The sequence below is a fragment of the Alligator mississippiensis genome, chromosome 10 (genome assembly GCF_030867095.1).
Source record: "Alligator mississippiensis isolate rAllMis1 chromosome 10, rAllMis1, whole genome shotgun sequence".
Taxonomy (NCBI): domain Eukaryota; kingdom Metazoa; phylum Chordata; order Crocodylia; family Alligatoridae; genus Alligator; species Alligator mississippiensis.
Window position 1 is genome coordinate 75462660 of NC_081833.1, and position 22307 is coordinate 75484966.

The window sequence follows — 22307 nt, forward strand, 5'->3', positions numbered from 1 at the left end:
GACCCGAGGCACGAAGCTGAAAAACAGAGCGAGGCTCTCACGCTTGGGTGCCGTTCCTTCTTTTTTTTCTTGTTGTTGCAGCTCTTACACTTCTCTGCAAGCTGAGCTCCGCGCTCGCGCGTGTTGAGGGCTAGAAATACTAGCCAAGCTGCATCTGCCGGGTGGAAACAGCCTGGCTTGGAAGGGCAGACAGAAAACCTCTGCGTGGGGAAATTCAGCTCATTTTCCTTCGCAGCCACCCTCTGGCTCCCGGCCCCAGCAGAACAAAAGCAAAAGTCTTTGCTTGTGCTTTAAGGGGCGAGAAATGGGAATGAAAGGCCTGTTCAATGTTCAAATCCAAACAGGACTTTCCATGCCGGTGTCCTGAGAGGGAGACCCCGCTCGTCCCCAGCTGGCCGCACTGAAGTCACTTCCTGGCAAATATTATTCCAACCGGTTTGCAAAGAACGGCCCCTGTTCTCCAACGCCAGGTTTCAGGAGATGGCATCTTTCCTACTGGCACGGCCCAGGCTCCTGCCCCGAGATCACAGCCAAGATCAAGCTTTGCTGCCAGGGGAGCGTGCGAGGGAGACCGCTCGCAGGGAGGTTCGGAAAGATGCTGAGCGTCTGTGCGCGCGGTGGAGGGCAACCCAGCCCCTGCCCCGCGGAGGGCGATGGGCAGGGCTTGGAGGAAAACGAGCCCGCTGGTCCTACTAACGAACGAAGGGCAGAGTTGTCTTTGTTCTCGGGTAGGCGCTAGGAGAGGGCCCTGGAGAGCGCAGGGACTCGGCACAGAGGCAGGCAGACCGATGCTGCTTGCTAGCACTGCTCCAGCACCTCACTTCCCACCCAGAATTACACGTCTTTTTACAACCAGCGGGGTTTTTTAAATCTAAAACCCACAGCAAGGTTTTCTCAAATTAAAAAAACAAAAGCCCCGGGGGAGCAAAAAAAGAAAAGAAAGCAAGAGTGGCATTCGCTCCCCCTCCTGTGCCCGAAACCAAACCGCGCTCGCGGCCTGTCCTGGCCCAAGAGGAAAGAAATGCAAAATGGCAACAGGGCTGGCGGGACCGGCCACGTTATTTTACCCACCATAAATTGGGGGTGGAGGGTAAGAAATGGGCTTCTTCACAAGTGCTGCCCATCTCCCCCAGCAAGGCCAGTGGGATCCAGTGCCACAAAGTGCTGGTGTCGGACTGGTTTCGAGGGCTGGGCTGGGCAGAAGAGCGCACCCAGGCCTGGCGTAGCTTCTGGCTCAGTGTAAAACCCCGCTGGGTGCCCATGAAAACTGTTTCCCTTCCTCCTTTCCTAGCTGCCCGAGACCAGACGGTCTGGTAGGACCTCACGTCCAGACCGCTTAGCAGGAAGACTGAACGCTCATCGGGAATGAACTAACCACGGGACGAACTAGTTAACGACCGCGACGCTCAGGCGCCGGGTAACACCGGTTCAGAGGCTGGATTTTGTTTCCCGCAGCAAAAGCCCTGCTCGAAAACGTTCATCAAAGAAAACTGTTCTGTGGCGGGTGTGAGAATCGACTGTGGCTCAAGTGCGTGTGCGAGAGGCTGAGGGCGTGCACACAACCGTGCGAGTGTTTGCAGCTTTTACCGGGCGCGTGTATAATTTTATAAACGAGCCCTGAGTTTCTTCCGAATGACTCAGAAAGTCTCCGGAGGAGAAGGATGCCCCTCCTGACCACGGCGCATAAATAAATATATAAATCAGCCGCTCCGAGAGTCAGCGCGGGAGTTGATGGCTTTTCATGCCTCAAAGGAGGGTCTGGCTCCCAGCTTTGGCAGCCCATCGTGCAGGGAAGAAAATGACTTCTTCCAGTCGTGCAGAAAAGGAAAATTTGCAAAGCAAAAAAAACAGAAAGAAAGAAAGAATGGGGAGAGATTTACTGCAGGTGGGAACGAGATTATGCAGATTCCCCACGTAATTGATGGCGATGCTGGAATAGAGAGAGCTTTCCGAGCCCAGGCGCGTGCACCCCCAGCCCGGCGCCCTCTCCCCCTCCCCGGCTCACCCAAAGCCTCAACTTACAACAATGCCTTTTGCAAAGGAAAAGTGCGGCCCCCGCGCTCCGGGCCCTCGTCTACAGCAGGGCGGGGGGGCAAAAAGAGCCCCAGATCCAGCAGTCCTCTCACAGGCAGAGCTCCCACTGGCTGCCAGGGCATTGCTGCAATACCGAACCCATCAGACACCGGTTCCCCCCCACCCGCCAAGGCCACAGACTAACATTTTCGAGACCAACTCGTGCATTTGGGCACCCAGCTCGAGACATACCGCAGGCGCCTGGTTCTCCGGGCGGGCTGCCCCTGTGCCAGGCCCGTCGGCAGTGCTGGGAGGGGGGCACCCAGCTCGCGGGAGCGTTCGTGACCCTCTGAGCCTCTCGAAAAGGGGAACGGAGCCGCCATTTCCACCCTCTCCTGTTGCCCCGCGCCCCTGGACTCCCAGCGCTTCGGCATCACTCTCCTCCCATGCACAGCCCTCCCAGTAACCTTGACAATGAGCCTAATGGTGCTTTAAAGTGTGAAATATTCAGGAACCAGCTCCCTTCTGGGCCCACGCGTCTCAGCCCTGGCCGGCCCTTGACAGCAGCCCCGAAACACCCTGCCCCGACCCAAACCCTTGCGGCGAGCGGCTCCGGTGCCTGTCCGAGACGAGCAGTACAGGGGGGAGAGGAGGTCTCATCCCAGTCCGGGCTATATGGCCCTGTATCGTCATGCCCCGGTCCCCGCTCCCAGGCTGCCCCACAGAGGAGCAGCTGCCTCGTGCGCGGGGGGAGGCCAGGATGGAGACGAGCCCGCCTGCCGCTCCGAGGACGTGCAAGCCCGTCCTGCGCGGGGCTCGCCCCTCTTCCCAGCCCCAGCCTTGGTGGAAAAGCCCCGAGCCTGCCCGGGACGCCTGCTCCTGGGTGCGGCAGGGAGCAGATGGCACTGCCCCGAGCGAGCCCTGGCTGGTGGGGATGGCAGGATGGGGGGGGTCCGGTCACCCACCCCAGCATCCCTCCCAGGGCAGGAGTGGGGCGCAGGGCAGTCCGGCAGTGCCACCCCGGTGCCATCCCCTGCACCGAGCAGCGCAGGGCGCGGAGGCACGGGAGCAGCGGGCAGACCCGGTGCAAAACTCGCCCCGCGCACCCCCCCATGCACCCCTTGCGCGGGCAGGAGCGGGGCACTTACAGTCCTGAGGTCGGGCTGGAGGCTGAGGTAAATTCCCACGCGCGGGAGCCCCCCGCAAATCCCGGCGGGGCTTAATCCGGGGCGGACCCGCCTCTGAAAATCCCGCGCAGGCACCGGGCTGAAGATGCCAGGCTGCGCGCTGCGCTTCACGTCCCGCCGCGCCCGGGGGCCATGGCCGCGGAGCCCGGCTCTAGCTGCGCGAGGGCTCCGCGGGCTGCGGCCGCCTCCTGCCCAGCGGGGCCCGGCGCAGCCCTGCGCGGCGCGCAGGCGGCATCGTCCCGGTCGCGGTCCCGCGCTGCGCCCAGCCCCGCTTCGCTCCGCTCCGCTCCGCGCTGCGCCCGCCCGCGAGTGAGCCCGGCCCCGCGCCGGGAGGGGACGGCGCTGCGCTGCGCTGAGCTGCGCTGCGCGGCGCGGGGGAGGGACCGCTCCGCTCCGCGCCCGCCAGGGGGCGCTCCGCCACCGCCGCCACCACCCGGCTCTTGCCCTGCCCTGTCCTCCCGCCCGCCCGAGCGCCGCTCCCGCATCCTCCCTCGCAAAACCCCCCGTGTTTTCAACTCTTTCGGTGCAAAAACACATGTCCCCAACTCTTTCGGTGCAAAGAACCCTGCTCCCGGGCACTTCCTTGCAGAAAAACATGTCCCCAATTGTTCAGGTGCAAAAACCCCACCTTTTCCCAACTATTTCATTGCAAAAAAACCACATTTTTTTCAACTGTTTAGGTGCACAGAAGCAGTGTCCCAACTATTTCGTTGCAGTAAACCATTTTTCCAACTGTTTAGGTGCAAACCCCCCCTCCCCCTCCATTTTTCCAACTATTTCGTTGCAAAAAAACATTTTTCCAACTGTTTAGGTGCAAACCCCCCCTCCCCCTCCATTTTTCCAACTATTTCATTGCAAAAAAACCCATTTTTCCAACTGTTTAGGTGCAAAAAAAAATTGTCCCAACTGTTTAGGTGCAAGCAACCTTGCTCCCAACTATTTAATTACAGTAAACCAATTTCCCAACTGTTTAGGTGCAAAAACCCCACCTTTTTCCAACTATTTCATTGCAAAAAAACCCCATTTTTTTCAACTGTTGAGGTGCAAAGAATCATGTCCCAACCATTTAGGTGCAAAGAACTGTGCTCCCAACTAGTTCGTTGCAGAGAACCATTTTTCCAACTGTTTAGGTGCAAAAGAATACATTTTTCCAACTATTTAAGTGCAAAGAACCATGTTCCCAACTATCTCATTGCAAAAAACCATGTTTCCAACTGGTTAGGTGCAAAAAACCCTATTTCCCCAACTATTTCATTGCCAAAAAAAATAAATCCAACTATTTCATTGCAAAGAATCATTTTTCCAACTATTAAGTTGGTCTGGTAAAAGACATGGCGTCTACTTGAAGATCCTCGTCTGCCTGCCCTGGCAGCTTTTCAGAAACACCTTTGCGCCCCCCCGCCCCTTTTGCCCTTGGTTTGGCTGTGGCTCTTGGCGTGGGAGCCCCTCGCTCACCTCCGGATGAAGCCCCCCACCCCCTGGGCCCACCTGGCCTGCACCCGCATTGCAATATCTCCCAACCCAGGAGCAGAGAGGAAGGCAATCAGGAAGCCTTTTGCCCCCTGCTCCGTGATGGGTCGGGCACCGTTGGTGCCCAAGGCTGTGAAGTACCTGCTCTATGATGGGGGTCGTGGCCTGTGGTGCCCGAGACTGTGATGCACTGCAAGGCTTGTCGTTGCCCGTCATATCCCCTGTCCCAGGGCAGGAAGGGTTGCCACCGGCCCAGCCCGGTGGAGACAGAGGCAGGGCAATGCTGAGGCTTGCAGGACTCTGTCCTCGCCCCCTGCCTAGCAGCTCTGATGAGAGGGGACCAGGGGCTCATGAGCTGTTGGCTCCTCCGGATCCTGCCGCATCCAGGAGAGACTTATCCCTCCATGGGCACGGTGGGCACCGGTGGTTGGAGCTCATCCAACGCTCTGCCTGAGATGCTGGGGCAGCTGCATCTTGCCCCTCACGTCTCCGCCAGCCAGTGCGGAAGGGCCCAGGCGGGCGGCACGCAGCTGTCCTACAGACCGCGGCGGGGCCAGCATGTCACCAGACAGGCCCAGACCCCGGAGACAAAAGCAGGGGAAGCCAAACAGAGCCAACAAAGAGCTTGGGAGTGCACCATTCCCTTTCCCGGAGAGGCTGCGGTGGTCTGCCATGGTGGGGGGCGAGGTGCCAGGAACCTGGATGAGCCAGGATCCAGATGGGTCAGCAGCTCGTGAGCCCTGGGTCCCCTCCCATCGGAGCTGCCGGGCAGGGGCCTGGCCCTCACCTCCCACCTTGCTTCCACCCCCTCCGTGAGAGCAGCGCAGCTCCACCTGCCTCGTGGCTGGCCCGTGGGGGAAGCACGAGGGTCTGCCCCTTCAATCAACAAAGACGGACGTGAGCATAGGAAAAAGGCGCCCACGCACACCTGCCCGCCGTGCTTGCAAACAGGTCTGGGGCCTGGACGGGCTCCTTTGCATAGCAAGCAGCCCAGCTGGGCCATGCAAATGCTGCGGGAGGTGCCTTTGGAGGCTGCACAAGCCAGGCTCTGCCCCCAGCCACGTGTCCCAGAGCAGCTCGGTTCACCCTCCCCAGCATGCGTTGCGTGTCAAGCATCGGCCTGACATGGCAGCTCCTTCCATTGCCGCGCGAATCCCCCCAGGACAGGGAGCAGCACCACGGGGTCTGCCAGGACCACTCCTGGGAGAAGGAGTTGCAGGTCTGATCCTCTGGCATCTGGAGGGGCTCTTTAACCCCCCTGCCATGACTGCCAAGAGCCCCCAAGACGTGACACTTCACGAGCGCGCCGGCCTCGGAAGGGCAGAAACAAAGCCTTTGTCTGAAGACCTTGGCGAAGACCGCGTCACTCAAGCCGAGGCAGCCTCGATAGGGACCGCCGTGCAGGAAGTGAACGCCTGGATGTCGAGATGATGGCTCGGGTCTGATATGACATTTATCTTTGCAGGAGAGGAGGCAGATAACTCATTCCTGGCGCTGCCGCTCACGAGTTATCAGGTGTTTCCTCCCCAGGGGAGATAGCGCGCCCGATTCAGGTCCAGGCATCACGACGGATTTGTTCAGGCCACCTTGGGGACCCTCCGCGCTCGGCCCCGGGGAAGGAGGTTTATAACGTAGATCTGGTCGGCGCGCAGGCTTTGACAGCCGAAGTTGACCGTGCACTTCAGTCAAAAGGCCTGTTGGGCAGATATTCCCCAGCTGGCTCTGGACGGGTCTCAAACGGTGAATGACTTCGCCAGGAGTTTGGGTTGGCTCCAGGCAGGGGGATGGAGGCAGCAGCCTTAGGTTAAATGTTTCCATGGTCGCTTCCCAATCTGGCCCCAAAACCCAGGTGATATGAGCACCCGATAAAGCCACGCTCATTAAAAGACAGCACCAAAGCACTTCATTAAACAGAGGCGGTTTCTCCAATTGCACTTTGGGGCACTTGACAGCAGCAGGGTCCCCGGGCACAACCTTGAGAGGACGCGGGGCAAAGCCCCGTCCATACAGGCACGGGTCCTCCAGGGCCGTCCTGGCAGGAAGGGCTCCAACACTGGGTTCTTCATCATTCGGGCTGTAGCACGTGGGGGCCAGCAAAGCCACCTTGCTCTCTGGTTGCTGGAGCTTTGCAGGACAGTAGGGACGGGAGAAGGGAGGAGGGCACTAGATCGCTCCGGCTCCCCCCAGCAGCATCGTGTGGCCCCAAAATCTGTCCGCACAACCTCCACCTGCATCGGTGAGACAAATCCTGCCCTGGAGTCCCTGCCATGCTGAGCTCTGACCTACGGCAGATGCCGACCCGTGTCTCCTAGTCCAGACTGACGCTCTGCAGGGCTGGCAGACCCCCGGGCGCAAAGCAAGGTCAGCAGGATTACACCAATGGTGCTTCGAAAAGTGGCGTGGAGAAAGTCCTGATGCGCTCACCGTCGGCCTGCCTCTATTCTGCCCGGCTGTGCGTGGGCTCGTCTCCTGATCGTGGTGCTGAGTGGGGCTCTGCAGCCTCACACCTCGCGGCGGCGGTGGCGGTGGCGGCAGAAGGCGATCTTCAGCCCCTGGCAGCACCAAGAAGGGCTCGGAGACATCATGCTTTTGTGAGCAGGTCCAGCGGGCTACTTGCAGGAGTGAGGATGGCTCCCGGGCAGAAGGGGCCGCTTGCCCCATAGCATACGGGGCCTGCGTGCATGCGAGAGAGAGCACGAGGCTGTATCTACTCCCAGGAGGGATCGATTGATGCCCACGCATGCATGCATCGCCCCGCGCAGACAGCCACTTATTGACGGATCCAGGGAGCCACAATGAGCCTTGTCAAGTGCAAAGTGAAGCCCTCGCGTGCGTGTCTCCGGCGAGCGCCTTGCCCAGCTGTGTCAACGGGGGTGCCTAGAAGGGGCCCGTAGCTTTCCGCCCCCGCGGCCGGCGAGGCTGCACAGCACGCTGCCCCGGGCTGGCGGAGAGGTCCTCCCCCGAGGCGTGCGTTTGGGTGGCAGGGGCTGTTTCATTTCTATTCCGCGCACACGGACTGTAATTTCAGTCTATTGAAGTCATAATTTACTACTGTGAAAATAAACATTTGTGTTGGCTTCTTTCGTTCTGCGGGCTTCGTGCGAATGTTAATCGTTCGGAGCTCCGCACGCGCCTCCGCGGCCCAGGCGGCTGCACGGGAGGGACGCGGGGAACACGGCTCCGTGCGAGGGTTAGCACGCTACCGGCACCCTTGCACGTCCACCCCCCCACCCCTTTCTGGGGGTTTTCATGCTTCAGAGAGAGAGGAGAAGAGAGAATTACCACTTAGTGCTAAGCCAGGGATAACGAGGAAATCAGCGGGAAGGCATCTGCGAGATAAAGGTAATATTTTGTGCAAAGAAGATGCCATTCGAAATCTGTGAGTCTTGGCCTGCTCCAGCAGCCGGGGTGGGGGGAGCAGAGGGGGTCCCGGTGTTTGTATTTGCAATAAAAATTAAAGGCCAATTTCTCCATCAAGGTCAAGAGCAGCTGGGCGGAGGAGCTCAGCTTTGCTCGGATCCCGCCCTGAGCTGTTCCCCGTCTCTCTATGGCTCGCTAGGATGATGTGGACGGGCGGTTTCTGAGGCTTCAAACAGCCAAGTGAAAGAGCAGCGAGAGGGACGCCTGGGTTCGGTTGCAGGCTTCAGGCCTGACCTGGGGCAAGTTCTGTGCCTCAGTTTCCCTACCTATAAATGAGCAGGGGGACACGGCCTACACACGGGGCATTGGCAGGCTCAGCTCATCACCAGTCCCAAGGACAGTGTGGGGAGGATGGGGAGAGGGATAGATTCCCCTCTCCCAGGGCTGGAGTCCCAGTCCCCATGTGCAGGCAGGCGAGACCAGTGCTCAGGTGGGACCTGCTCTCCCCTCCGTGCCCCTGCTCAGATGCACGTAACCTGGCGCCCAGGGTGCCAGGGCTGGCGTCTGCTCCAGGCAGGGCTGGCTTGGGGTGACCTCCAGCTTCCCCCCATCAGATCGGCCTTCTCCGCTGCGCCCTTGCAGAAGCAGGGGGTCCGGTGGTGCTGGCCTGTTTGCATTTGTATCTTCCCAGCTCTTTATCTTTCCCCAGTCTCTGTATTGCTGCAATTACAGACACTTTAAAACACAATGATCTGGCTGTTAATGTGATGGATGACAGAAGCTTTCTGTCTGGTTTAAATCATCGCCTAGAGTGAGCAAACTTCTTTGCCTTAACCCTTTCCTGGTGCCGCAGCAGCTCCCCAGTCGGTCCCATCTGCAGCTCCATGGAGCCCAGGTCCTGGGTGCATCCGGGCAGGCATGGGATTTGGTTTCTTTTCTTCTCCTGAAGGGAGGAAGGAGGTTTGTTTCGCATGTAAAGACACGTTTATCCATCTCTCCCCTCCATCCAGAGCCTCTTCGTTCCCCACAGCGGAGCTGCCATGGACCCCACCGCTCCCAGTCACTACAGCCAGCCTGGAGGTTAACCACACGGCTCTAGCGTGCCCTGCCCTGCCTCTCTTGGTGCCTGGGGGGGATAAAATCATTAAAAAATGAGGGTTGGAAGGACCTCAGGAGGTCCTGCACACATGTGCATGTGGTTATGAGTGCACAAAGGGGCTGGCAGATAGCAGCAGCAGCAGAAAGCTATGAGATGAGTTTGCTGGGGCTCTGTCCAGGAGACCGTCCCCTGATGTGGCCACTGCCACCCCTTCCTTGGTCATTCGGGGGTAGCGGATGGGGCCCAGCAAAGCCACTTTGCTCCCTGGTTGCTGGAGCTTTGCAGAGGCTGGAGAAGGGGTCCAAGGAGCCCGACGCCTCTCCCAAATGAGGTTTGGGGAAGAAACCAGCGGAGAGAGGCCTCCGGCACGCAGCCTGTCACTTCTCGGAGGCCCCCGGCTCGCCTGAGAACCGGAGCACCTGAGCGGTCACATGCGATGGCTGCCGGCCAGCGGGCCTTGTTCACAGCCCGGGGCAGCCTGCAGATAAGGCTGGAAATAGTCTGCAGCGGCAGCGCGGGGTGCGGGGCGCCTCTCCCACTTCTGCATTCTCCGCAGCTTTGTTTCGCCACGGTGGGAAAGGAGATTAGGGCAGGCAGGCGGGCGGGCGGCCAGGGGCCAGCCGATAAGGCAGCGCTCGCGCCAACGGGCTGGCCGGAGCAGCTAGGGCCGGCGCGGGCAGGGGGACAGCCTGGCCGAGCCCATGGGCATGGAGGGACGTGCTGCTCCCGCTCTCCCCCCATTCCCACAGCCATGCGGGGGACCGGCTCTGGGAAGTGACAGTGGGCAGACAGGGTAGAAAGTGCTCTAATGAGTTTCTGTCAGTCACCCCGACACATGATTGATGCCTCCGTGTGCAACAGCTGAGCTCTGGGGATTAAGTGCACATGTTATGTCAGCGCCGTACCCGCTCGCCGGCGTGTTTGGTCTTAAAGAAGCCGCCCCTGCTCCCGCCCCTGCCCCCTTCCCATGTCCTGGGGGAGCGGGGATGCCACCTCCACCCAGGGAGGGGTGGGCAGGATCAGGCCAGCCCGGTTGGTTTGGTGCCACGGAGAGGGAAGCTGCCATGCACTCGTGCCCCGCGGGCTGTGCCGTGAGAGCCAGGCCTAGCAGGGGGATGCCCTGGCTTTGCACGGGGGATGTGGTGCTCATTTGGGACCTCTCTCCGGGCACCCCGACAGCTCCAGGGGGAAGGGTGGTGAGCGGAGGCTCATTGCCCCCCATACCTTCTCCCAGAGAGGGGCTGGGCAGCCACAGGATGGGGCTTTTTTCGGCCAGGTCTTGTGCACCTGGGGGCTGCAGATGCAGTCACTGTGCAAGGTGCACACACACTTGGGGGAGCTGTGCCTGGGGGTGGTACCGTGGGAACCAGGGTCATCCTGTCCCCCCCACCCCTCCCAGAAGGAGGGAGCTGTGGTCATTAAATGACCCAGGGCAGAAGATGGAGAGATGCAGCCGCGAGATTGGGGCGATGTTTAACCGACGCTTTGAAACCTCAAGGGAAACGACCGGTGAGACATGCGACTCGGGCCTGATCTCTGGCACACGCGGGTGAGTCATGCCTGCTATCTGGCACATGCATGTGCATGCCATGTTGGGCAGGGAGGGGAGAAGGTTGAGCAAATCGCACATGATACCTGACCTGGGTGGGCACCCAAGCCCCCTGCATAGCATGCCCGCGTGCCCTGGAGCGTGCCCTGGGGAGGGGTTGTCTGCCCCAGGGTCTCGGCTGCATGTAAGGTTGCCTGCACCTGGGGAGGCAGAGGAGCTCGTGTCTGTCTGCACCCATGCATGCTGCCTGCCCTGCCCCGGATCGCTCCACCCAGCCGGCAGGGAGGGCCGTGGCCAGCCGAGCGCCAGACTGGGTCTCAGGGGTCTGATGCTGCCCCCGACTATCCCTGCTCTTGACCCTGGGGCAGCCACATCACCCTGGGCAGGTCATGCTCACATGACCCCTAGGAAGGGTTTCTGGCTAATTAAGGCTGATTTCCTGGACAGAGCTCATGCAAATGCACTATGCTTTTCTAGAGACAGCTGTTTGCTCCCCTGGCTGCAGGCAAAACCTGCATACGTACATGGACTGGCGTGCACATGCCTGTCTGCCTGACACCGGGGGTAGGACAAAGGCAACGGAGCCGCCTTTCCTCTCTCCTGCCCCTGGGCTAGTCAGGCAGCGTCCAGGGACCTTGCTCCAGACCCTCTCCCCCTGCAAACCTGTCCTGGCTGCAATGCAGCCAATGCTCTCAAAAGCCAGCAGAGGCCAGCCTGGGAACTGACCCCTGTTGCTGGCACAGGGGCTCTGCTGCATGCACATGGACCTCCACCTCCTGGCTCTCTCCAGTCTGTCTCCACACCACCCGCATGCAGCTCCAAGGGGCACGGTGAGGGGCAGTGTAAAAGCCAGGCTGCTGTTTCGGCACCGGGCCACGAGCCCCCTTGCTCCTGATATCGATGCCATCCTCTGCTAGATGGGGAGCACGTGCCGGTTCAAGATGCCCTAGCTAGGTGTGCCGGGTGGGGATCCACATAGGGCTGAAATGCCACGGGACCACCCTGACTCCACTCCTACTTTGCAGCTTGCTGCCCCAAGAGATTCCTGCCACCCCGCAGCGGTCCTGACCACGTGCTTCCAGCTCACGTGAGAAGACGTGTGGTGGCCGGGCCACGCTTGGGGACGTGGGTTGAAGCAGAGGATTCCCACGGGATCCTTGCAGCCCCGGTGCCTCCAAGATGCCTGAGCTGCTGCTGGGGGAGCTCAGCACTGGTTGCACTGGGCCAGGAGCTGTGACACGACCCACGTTCTCCCCACAAAACCAGGCCAGGCTGCTCCCCCCACTCCTTTGGGGTGCACCTGAGCACTGGCCCCAGCTTCTCCTCTGCTCCTGGAGCACAAGGCAGGTCACACGTTTGCAGGAGGTGTTTGCAGGAGGCACCAGGCTACCCATCCACGGGGGGACGTGGCACGAGGCTCTGCCAGGCTGAGCCGCACTTTCCCCTGGCCTGTTATGGGGTGAAGGACGTTCTGCTCCAGCCTTTTCTCCCTCCATTTCTCTTTCCCTTTCCTGGTTGCTCCTTTTGCCTGGGTAGCAAAAGCAAATCTTGGATTCCAACTATTTGAGATGGTCTAATAAAAGAAATCAGATTTACACAAAGGACCTCGCTTGACCTTGGGTTCATCTTCTCCTGCCTTTCTTCCTGGGATCCTACAGAGGCGGGAGCCCACCTGGAGCCTATCAAAAGAATATTTTTTTAGGACAATGGCAGCTAATTGGAGTTTATTGCCATTCAACGACTGTGAGTCAAAGCCTGGGGCAGGGTGGTGTGGGGGATGGAGCCCTTGGCAGCCCTCTCCAGCCCCTTGGGCAGCACAGGCTCAGAGCAGCCCCTCTGCTCCACAGGGCAGTCCCAGGGGCGCAAGGCAGATGTCCCAGCTGGCTGACATCCTCCCGGAGGTTGCATTAGCTTGCAAACCACTGTGGATGAGCAGCTCTTCTTCTCCTTGCCCCAGTGAAAGCAATGAGGCTCTGTGCTCCTCGGATAAGCCTCCGAAAGGATCCATTCCCCAGCCTCAGGGAGGCCCAGCACTCTCCGCCATCTCTTCCCCCGGCCATGGGGTCACCTCGTCGTGTGCTGTTGAACACGGGCCGCGCGCTAGTCCAGAGGCGGTTGTATTCTCCAGCTGGGGGAATGGGCCGGCTCCTCCGCTTCCCACGGAGGCACAGCTCTCGCCGAAGCCCAGGGCTGTCCTGCCCAAAGAAGGGCAGCGGGGATCGGGACCATCCCATGCTAGAAGTCCTTCGGGATAGGATGTGCTTTGGAAGCACAGGAGAATACAGTCCTGCTTGTTGTCTGTCATTTAAGCAGGCTCCCCAGAGAGGCGGTGCACTCTCCATCCTTGGAGGTTTTGAAGACCTGGGTAGACAAAGCCTTGGCTGGGATGATGGAGTTGGGGCTGGTGCTGCTTGGAGCAGGGGTTGGACTGGATGTGACCGCCTGAGGGGTTCATTGCAACCTCAAGCTACCGGGTGACCTGGCCGGCATCCGCAGATGGGGAGCTGACAACACCGTGGCCACCTACAACCCTGCCTACGGGTCTCATTGCCCTCCCCAAGCACCACCGGGTTCCTCTTTCTCCATCCATCCCAGCAGCCCGGTGCAGGGAGAGCCAGCCAACATCACCCCCCGCCCCCCGGCCTTGGCAGGACTGGGAAGCAGCACCGTGCAGTGAGGAGGTGCCAGATTCCCCACCCCATGCCTGGCGCGCTAATCTCAGCGTCTGAATCCAGCCGGCGGCTAATCCTGGGAGCTGGGCCGCAGACCGTGCCCGCGCGCCGCTCCCTTGCTATGTTATTGGACTCTGAAGCGCTTTCCTCCACTCCTGCTCCCGACTCAGTCCCCAGCTCGGTAATTCAGGCTGGAATGTGCCACGGAGATAAGAGACGTGCCCGACAGCTCGCCCGCGTTATCGCTCCTGGCAGCTGCGTCCGCCCGCCGGGGTGACATCTCTGAGCAGGAAGCGCCGCGTGCCAATGCCCGGCCGAAGGAAGGCGACGGAGGGTTGTTCGCTCGGCTGGGGGGGGTCGCCAGGGCTTACATCTTCCCTTTCACCTCTCAGCATCACCCCGCCAGCCAGGCCGTTCTCGTGCATGGGTGCAGAGCTAGGCGTGGGCTCCATCCTCGCTGGCGTGAGCTCTCCAAGGGGGCTGCAGCTCTCCCAGAGCTGCAAGCGAGCAGTTAAAAATAAGATGCCTTCCTGAACAGACAGATTTGTGCCCGCTCTGCGGCGTAGACAGGATGCATGCAGTTATCCGAGCCGTTGCACCCACTCCGAGGGGTCCAGAGCGGTGGGGCAGGCCTCAGAAAATCCCTAGACTTGACATCTGGGGTCTCCCCTGGCTTCTGAGACTGCAGAGAGGCCCCGCTTCCCACCTGCCCTCTGCTCTCGGGCGGGCTAGGACCTCATTTGTTTAACGCTGAGATTTGCACGTGATCACGGGACTCCGAGAGCTGGGGCTATAGAGGAGAACCTCCAATACCCGGCAGCTTGCGATCAATCAGTGAACTGCTGTTCATCCTGGGGTTGCCGGAGAGTTTCCATTCTAAGCCCCTTGACTTCTCATTGAGCTCACTGAAATATTCCCTCTGGCGCTGAGCTGTCCCTGGCCAGCCCCTTGCCAGTGTGGGGCTGGTCGGAAAGCTTGAACACAATCCACGGGGTTTGCAAATGAGACGTGTTTCACCTTTCCCAGGACTCTCCCTCACCGCCAGGCCCCTTTCTGGCTCCAGAAATGGCCCTCAAGCAGCACAAGCCTGCATTGCCCTGCCCAGCGTGCTTCCGGTTATCCTGGGGTGAAATGTGCTGGTACAGCTCCAACCGGTCACTTCCTGCCTGATACTGCACCAGTAGCACAGTCTGGTCAGGCCATGATGATTAAGACCCTGCTCCAAGGATGGGTTCAGGTCACTGGGACTTGCTTGCAGATTCACTCAAGCTGTGAGGACCCTGCACAGCTTCCCTGCAGGGTGCTTGTGCAACTAGGCAGCAGAAGGGTTAACCCCCCCCCCTTTCTTTTTTCCTTCTGCTTGGCCAAATTGCAAGCCCCCATCACCGGCTGCTTGCCAGCGCTGGGATTTGACAGGGTGGAACTGGCTGCATAAGGCTCTTTAATGATGGGAATTTAATTAGCTTGCCTTGCACTTCCAACACCTCTGGTCCTTGCAGAAAATCAATGCGAGTTAACAGGAGTCAATCCAGCATGGCCGGCTGCAGCTCTGTCACACGCAGCCTTAGAGACAGCTTTATCAGCCGGCCCGCACGCCCGCCGAACGGGCAGGGAGCTCTCCCGCCCCCGCCTAGCCGGCCCCTGCCCCGGTGGCAACCCTCGGTTATTTATGGGGCTTCTGGAAAAGGAGCTGCCTGCAAGGACAAGCTGGACGACGTGGGAGCAATTGCCTTGGCTGGGCTTCTCAAGCAAAACCCGGCAGGAAACTAAACAAGCCATTTCAGTACGGTCATCCCAGCCCTGAGCCCGTGCCCTGGTGCCAGCTGCTCCGGGGCTCCTGAGAAGACCACACGGCTACCCACTGCCCATCAGACTCTCCCCGCCCCGGTGCATGCAGCAGTTGCACTCGCGGGAGGCTCTGCTGGGATCTGTCCCGGCCTTGGCTCCGACACGGATGAGCTGTGCAAGCGTAAGCTGGCCAGCCACGTGTCTGGGTCCACCCTGCCCACGGCCCTGCAGACCCCTTTCCACCACACCATGCAGCTACCTGCGCAGCGGCATTGCTTCCCCGGATGCTGCGACTAGGGGATCCCTGGCTTCACAGCCTTCTCCTCCATCCACTATAGAGGCTGGGGCATCCCCCATCCCCACTGCTCTGCTTCCCCCCTGCCCTTAATGCTCTCACTGAAGTTTATGGCACGCTCCCAAGGTGACCAGCAAGACTCAAGGTGGGTCAGTTAAGTGCCGGGCAGCCCTCCAACGCCTGCTGGAAGAGCGCCAGCGTGGGCACGGCAGAGATTACGCTGCGAGAGAGAGGCCTGGGCATAGAGATAACGGAGGAGTGCTCCAGCTGGTCCTCTCCCCACCGCACAGGCATCAGAGCCACCGGCTCCTGCAGCCAGCGTTGCACCAGGCTGCAGCTGCAGGGAGCAAAGCGGGGTCTGAGACCCACCAACTCCTCTCCCCCAGCGCCCAGGCAGGGCTGGACGGGGGACAACTTCCCTAGCCCAGGTCATCGCCTGGCTCCTTCAGTGCACTCCGTCTCTCGTGTGAAAACAGGGATTGCTTCAAGAACAAGCAGTTTTAGGTTAAGGCAAAGCCTGAGCCATGAGCCTGGCGTGCAGCATCCGGCACTACCAGTCGTTTCTAGGACCGAATCCTGTTTTCAGTCACTCCCAGCTTTGCCAGTTGGTGCTGGCTGGAGCTTCCCCAGCAGGGTGTCTGCTGGGGCTGCATTTTTCTGGAAGGTCAAAGCCATTCTAGCCAGCAAGACAGTACATTGCCCCCCCTACCCGTTATCAACCCTCCCGGCTCGCCGCTCCATCCAGACGGGGCCCAGGCAGGCGGCTAGGAGCCGCCACTTGCATGTGCTCAGCAGCATCCCTCTCGCCCGAATCTGCTTGCACAAAGCACGCTTCGGCCCCTACTTGCTGATGGGACCGTGTCGGTACGGTCCTCGCCGAGGCCATGCCACAGCTGCCCGGGCTGAGCCGGATTGTCCCTGCAGTGACTCCTCCTGGGTACGAGGGGTGCTGCGCAACAGGCCCCAATAGATGGTTTCTCTGGCATGCTCTATGGCACCCGGGAGGTGTGAAGGAGGAGGATGCGGCTTGACGCCATGCGGATGGGTAAGGGCTGGAGCAGGGGGCAGGTAGCAAGAGCGGCTGAGGTAAGGAGGGAAGAGATCTGACCCTGGGAGCTCTCGTGTAGACAGGGCTCCGGGGCCATCGGCATCTGCAGGAGGAGGCTTGCACGGCACGGTCTTGTCTACACTAGAGTTTAACCTCACCCCCCCAATGGAGCGGAGTCCGTGAAAGGCCGGGGGCTGCAGGGCCGTTCCCCAAAGCATAAGCAAGGAGGTTTTGTTTTCTGCCCCAGCCTCGCCCGGGGGTACCGGATAGGGATGGCCATTCCCCTCCAGGAAGAGGTACGTGGCTAGAAGCAGGGGATGCTGCTGGCGAGAGAGCGGAGCCGGCTCTGCGCGGCGAGGAGGAAGCTTGCCACCTCTGCTTTATTCCATTTCCCTTCCCCCCGCCCGGTGCTGAGCCGAGATAACAGCTTGCAGCGCCAAAGCCAGCGCCGAGGGGAGGCAACGACCGGCCCAGGCGGTATTATCGCTCCCGCACCGGCCGTGAGGGAATCAGGAAGTTTGCAGAGATACTCAGCCAAGAACACAAACACGGCTCCTGCCAGCGGCACCTTACCGGCATCTTCCTCGCCCTTCCGGCCAGCAGCCGCCCAGCCGTGCCTGCTTGTAACGGAGCCCCCGGGCCCTCTTATCGTGCGTGCACGGTGCCGCGGGGCGTTGGGGTGGGCAGGCGGGCAACGGCAGAGGGGCCTGGGCTGCATCCCCCCTCCCTGGCTTTCAGCCAAGTTCACAGCCTCTGGTCCTGCTACCGCTGTCCAAAGCTCCTATCTCGAAGCCCTGAGTGCTCAGTCCTCTTTAATGCAATTGCTCCATTTTACAGGTGGGACAAATGAGGCACAGGCAGCCTCAGGCACCAGCCTGCAGTCATCCTGGAAGCGTGTGGAAGAGACAAACCCGAGTCCCTGGTTTCCCAGGCTGGAGCGCTGACCATGGCTCTTCCCTTCCTCTTCAGGGAAATGGGAACTGCTCTCTCTCTGCTTTCACATCCCCCCTCGCACCCCACGGCTGCCACAAGGCCGGCAGGAGCACACGCCAGCTTCAGTTCTGCACAGGGGAGCCCCCATGGAAACCCCAGCTGAGAAACACCCACAGATGGACACGTGTCGGGTCGGGGGGCAGGCGAGCGGTTCGCAGAACGGGAGCAGGAACACGGGCCGGAAAAGACGTCGAGTCCAGTGCCCTGGGTCTGCCCACGGTCCCGAAGCAGCGGGCGAGCCTCATGCAGGATGACCAGGGACAAAGGCCGACAGCCGCGCACGCTCTGCTCCATGCCGCAGGGAACGCGGGGGCCCCTGCCAGCTGCTGCATCGAGCAGCCAGAGGCCACGGTGATGGGCACCGATGCCCCAGCAACAGCAGGAGCAAAGGACCCATCTCCAGACCCATCCCCAGGTGCTTGCCTGGCCCTCGCCCCTCAGCGAGAAGGCTAGGGCACTTTCCCAGCCCCTGGCAATGCCCCATCCATGGTTGCAAGGGGGGAGGTGTACAAGCATTGCCTCTTGGGAGCTTTCACCCTACTTCCCCCCCCCACAGGTCCCTTCTCTGTATTAGCCACTCCCTGCATGGCCCCCCCAGGCACAAAGCAAGCCCTGGAGCTAGGAGCCCTGACAGGGCATCACTTGCCCCAGGGGGGCAGGAAGCAGGCCAGCAGGGCAATGGGCTCCCAGCTGGCGGGGATTAACTCCTCCCTGAGCGGGGCTGGGGGTCTCTGAAGCACCCCCGGGACTCTCTAAAGAGCTGCCTCCCTGTCCTGAGGCTCCTGGTGGAGTCTGTGGGCTGAGTGCTGACTGTGCAGAGCATGCAACCCGGAGCGCAGGGGTGAGTAGAGCTGCCGGTCTCTCTTCTCCTCTGCTGGGAAATGCCAAAGGCTCATTCAGCCTCTGAGCTGCTCCGGTGGAGCCCGGCTGCTGGGAGATCCCGAGAGCAAGCTGGGGGGAGAGGGGGCCTTGCAGGTCTGCTCTGCTTGCTCCAAGGCAGGCTGTGCCTGGGCAGCTCTGGGGCCACATACCAGCCCTGCCCCTGGGTGCCAGCTGTGGGTGTGGGTTTGTCCCTAAATATACCCCTTCCTCTAAGCTATCTGGCACCCACGTGCCCGGGCCACATCAGAAACCAGCTGGGGTAACTTCCCTCTGCTCTCCTTCCTCCGCAGGAGGATGCCCTGCCACACATGAGGCCGCTGATGCCTGTTGGTCAGCTGTGCAGGTAGGTCGGGCTGAGGGGGTGTACGGTTTTGGGGTTCTGGATGGGAAGGAAGCTTGGAAACAAGATTTCCAAGCCCATAAATGATCCTGACACATGCCCCTGGTTACAGGCCTGGATGGTGCTTGCTGAGAGCAGGGTAACTCTTGCCAGGACTGTCTGGAGCCCGGGGCTGTGACTAGGTGGGTCCTCCTGGTGTCCTCCATGCCTCTAGCAATGCCCACCTGCAGCGGCGAGGCTGTGTGCAAAAACATTTGGTAGCTCTCTGCTGCAAAATGCAGCACCCAAATGGGCTGCTACTGGTGTGGCCCAGCCCTGGGGTCAGGTAAAGCCAGTGCTCATGGTAGGGGGGATACAGCCTTGACTCTGGCAGGGGACTGCCCTATGGCAGGACTTCTCTGGGTCAGCCCGGCAGCTGGGTTTAATGTACTGCAAGCTTTGGTCCCTGGCTCCGAGCGTGGCATGGTGCTGTGGCGGTGCAAAGTGCTGCGGCTTGTTACCCCGCTGCCCTGGGCCTGAGTGCCCGTGTGTGGGCAGGCCTGGGCAGCACAAGTGGGGAAGGCGCGGCGCTCAGTGCTCCACGTGCTGGGGGTGCTGGCCTCCACCGCCCTGATGCCAGGTGGTGACATGGGGACCCAGCTGGCCCCCACGCCTTAGCATCTCTTGCAATGGAGACAGCTGCGCCTGCGGCTGCCACGTGCACTGGAGCAGTGGCGTGCCTCGGTGCTCGGCACCCTCCTCCTGCTTGTGCATGGGGGACCCAGCACCCTCGGGTGCTCTGTATTGCACCATGCTCCCTTCCAGAGCCCATCTATGCATCTCTGTGAGTAGCTACGTGTCCTTTGCCCCTTGGGTTGGGCACTTCTTTCTACCAGCCCCTGCCTCTGCCCATTTTCCTGGGCCCCAGGGGCTCTCCACATACCTGCAGCAGAGCTTCAGCTAGCAAGAAGGCACGTTACTGAGCCCAGGTGTGCCTGCTTCAGCACCTCTCACCCAGAGGCTGGTTCATAAACAGCTCATTTTTGCACACAAGAGCCCTGAGCCTGCCCCGGCGGGGCCAGGTCCTGATTTTAGCTACGCTGGCCTAAATGCAGAGGAAGCCTGCAGAGCATGTGGGGAAACCGCACTCGGGACCTGCCCTCCCCGAGCCGTGCGGACAGTCCTGGCTGAGCGCAAAGGACGCGGGAACCAGGGATGCAACAATTAAGAAAAGTGCGGGGTAAATAGAGGCTTTCAAGCCTGTAAATAAAACACAGCGGAGCTTGATGAGTCATTACACAAAGGTTAATTGCCAAGCGGATGCTGCTGACTCCATGCGCTCTCCTGCCCTGCGTCCTACCTCTCTGTGCCTGGCTCCTTGCACAGCCCCGTCCAGGAGCTCCCCGGCTTCCCCCACCTCTTGTTTGCTCACAGCAGCTCTGCAGGGCCCCTGCCCTTGGACAACAAGTGCATCTCCCACCTGCTGCCAGGCTTTTCCCCGGGCTCCTGGGGCACGCCTGCCACCCCGGCTTCCCCGTCGGATAGCACCTGCCAGGCTGGCACTGGCCTGGTCCCCGGCGCTGCCCTCCTGTTTATCAGGTGTGAGTCACCGGTGCAGCCCCGTGCATGCAAGCGGAGCCGCGGGCTGGCGGGGGGAAGTGCGCAGCTGTAATTGCCACCTGTGGGGCAGGGTGAGACGCGACCTCGTGCTCTTACCTCGGCCGCTTCTCCTGGCAGCGTGGCCTGCGCACGAAGACGGGTGGCTCTCCAGCTTGGAGGATCCTCCGGCCATTGCAGATGGAGGAGCTGCTGGCAGGCTCCAGAAATGCTCCCCTCTGCCAGACCCCGCAGGAGACAGGACAGGGTCTCTCCAGACACGAGCTCTCGGGCAAAGTCGGTGCCGTTCCCCCGGCTCCCCGAGCGATGGGGAAGGGGGCGGCCCGCGTTCCTCCCCGACGCCCCCAGTCCCAGAGGCACTGTCCGCTGGGGAACCGCCGCGCTGGCTCAAGATGCTGGTAGCCGCTACTGGTCCTTATTGCCTGCTCCGGGCCGCCGTGCCGTCCCGCTGGCTGCCCCGGCGCGTGCCTTGCAAGGCGTTGTGGGTGCTCATGTGACGGGCAGGGATGTGGTGGAAGGGGAGCCGCGTCCCAGGGGGAGAGGGAAAGGCGAGCAGCTGCATGGTGGCGATAATGTCGTGGGACCAGGCAGCTGCGCCCTTGCTCTTCCCCCAACAGGAACCATCTGTGACCAAGCCCAGCGCTGCCTTCCCTCTCAGCCATTCCGGTCTGACTTTCCAACAACTTCCCCCTTCGCTGGCTTCACTTCCCCACGCCACGAGGGGCCAGCGCGGTAGCTCTCGCCCGGCCCGCACGCGGGCTCACTTCCCGCTTTCTCAGGGTGGGGAGAGGGGAGGCTGCGTCCAGGAGCAGGACCATCCCTCCGTGCCCAGAGCCTGGCTAGGCTAGCTCTCCCTCCGGGGCTGGCACCACGTGCCAGGTGGGCTCGGTGCCGGAGAGCTGCTCGGTGATCTCTGACCCGCTCCGGCTTCCTGCTGGCAGCTCGGCCAAGCGTCCCACCCTGCCCTGGGCACCCCAGCCCAGCGCCGCGATGCCGTGGCCGTGCACGCAGCGGAGGCCTGGTGCATCCGGGGGCGAGGGAGGGGAATCCCTCCTCCCACGGCTCAAGGGCTGCTCCGCGTGCATCCCGCCAAGGGGCTCCGTGGCCTTGCAGCTGCTCCCGGCCCGCCTTCCTCTAGCAAGCGGGAGAGGCTTGCTCGAGAGCAAACCGAAGTGCTGCAGGTGGGAGGCAGGGAGGAAACCTGTCCTAAAAATACAGCCACCCAAGCTGGCCCCGCAGATGGTGCGTCCCCGGCTAGCACCTGTGCAGCGTGTCGCTCCGGCAGCTGGCATGGACAGTGTTTCCCTGCATCGTGGCCCCCCCTGCTCCCCGCTGCCCTTTGCTTTCACATCGACTGCAAGCGAGAGCCAGGGACGGAGAGGCCGAAGCACCAAGCCCTTTGTCCCCGCGGCACCGCTGCTTTGCAGGAGGGTGGCTGGGCACCCTGGGGAGGTTGCAGAGGCTCTATGGGGTTGCAAAAGGGTGGGCCTCCATGGAGGCCTCTAGCTTCGTGAGGGGCAGGAAGGTGCCGGTTCGCATGCCAGCGGTGTCAGCGAGGTCTCCGAGTGCAGGGGGCTCCCCTAGCGCTGCATGCCGGGGAGTTCCCACGGCGCAGCTGGATGCCAGGACATGGGGGAGTCGGGGCGTGCGGGGACGCTGGTGGGTTGCTCGTGTCACGGTGCACGTGGGACGTGGCCTGGGATTGACCGCTCCCTGCGTTTCGCCTCAGGGCCGGGGCTAGCAGAGCTGCCCCTCATCGTCGTCCCCCCATCCCTTTGCAGAGGCAGCTGCAGGCTTTGCCCCGCTCAGCCCAGCCCTTGGTGCATCTGGGGATGGTCCCTCTCGCCCGACGTGCTGCCTGGGCCCCGCTTTGAGCCTTGCATGCGTCTGTCTGCATGCGTCGGCCTCCGGCGGGGGCTGCCCCATCTTTGGGCTGGCGCCATTTGCAAGAGAGTGGAGAGCTCATTGGGTTCGTTTGCAAGAAACCAGACGGGCTGATTTACATGGAGCTCCTT

At 61.3% G+C, this 22307-nt stretch overlaps 1 protein-coding gene across 7 annotated transcripts in view; it reads right to left on the reverse strand.

The window, feature by feature from the left end:
• CBFA2T3 (CBFA2/RUNX1 partner transcriptional co-repressor 3) overlaps positions 1 to 21052 on the reverse strand; it is a 59808-nt gene extending 38756 nt beyond the window's left edge. For 2 of the 7 annotated variants that reach the window (XM_059713963.1, XM_059713959.1), the window contains exon 1: positions 20392 to 21046. In XM_059713963.1, coding sequence (XP_059569946.1) covers positions 20392 to 20467 — 76 coding nt within the window. In that variant the 5' untranslated portion in view covers positions 20468 to 21046. Of the gene's footprint in view, positions 1 to 3161; positions 3249 to 20391 lie in introns of those variants that run through there. The other 5 variants (XM_059713964.1, XM_059713961.1, XM_059713962.1 and 2 more) reach the window with 4 other exon arrangements.
• Positions 21053 to 22307: the final 1255 nt, after the last annotated feature.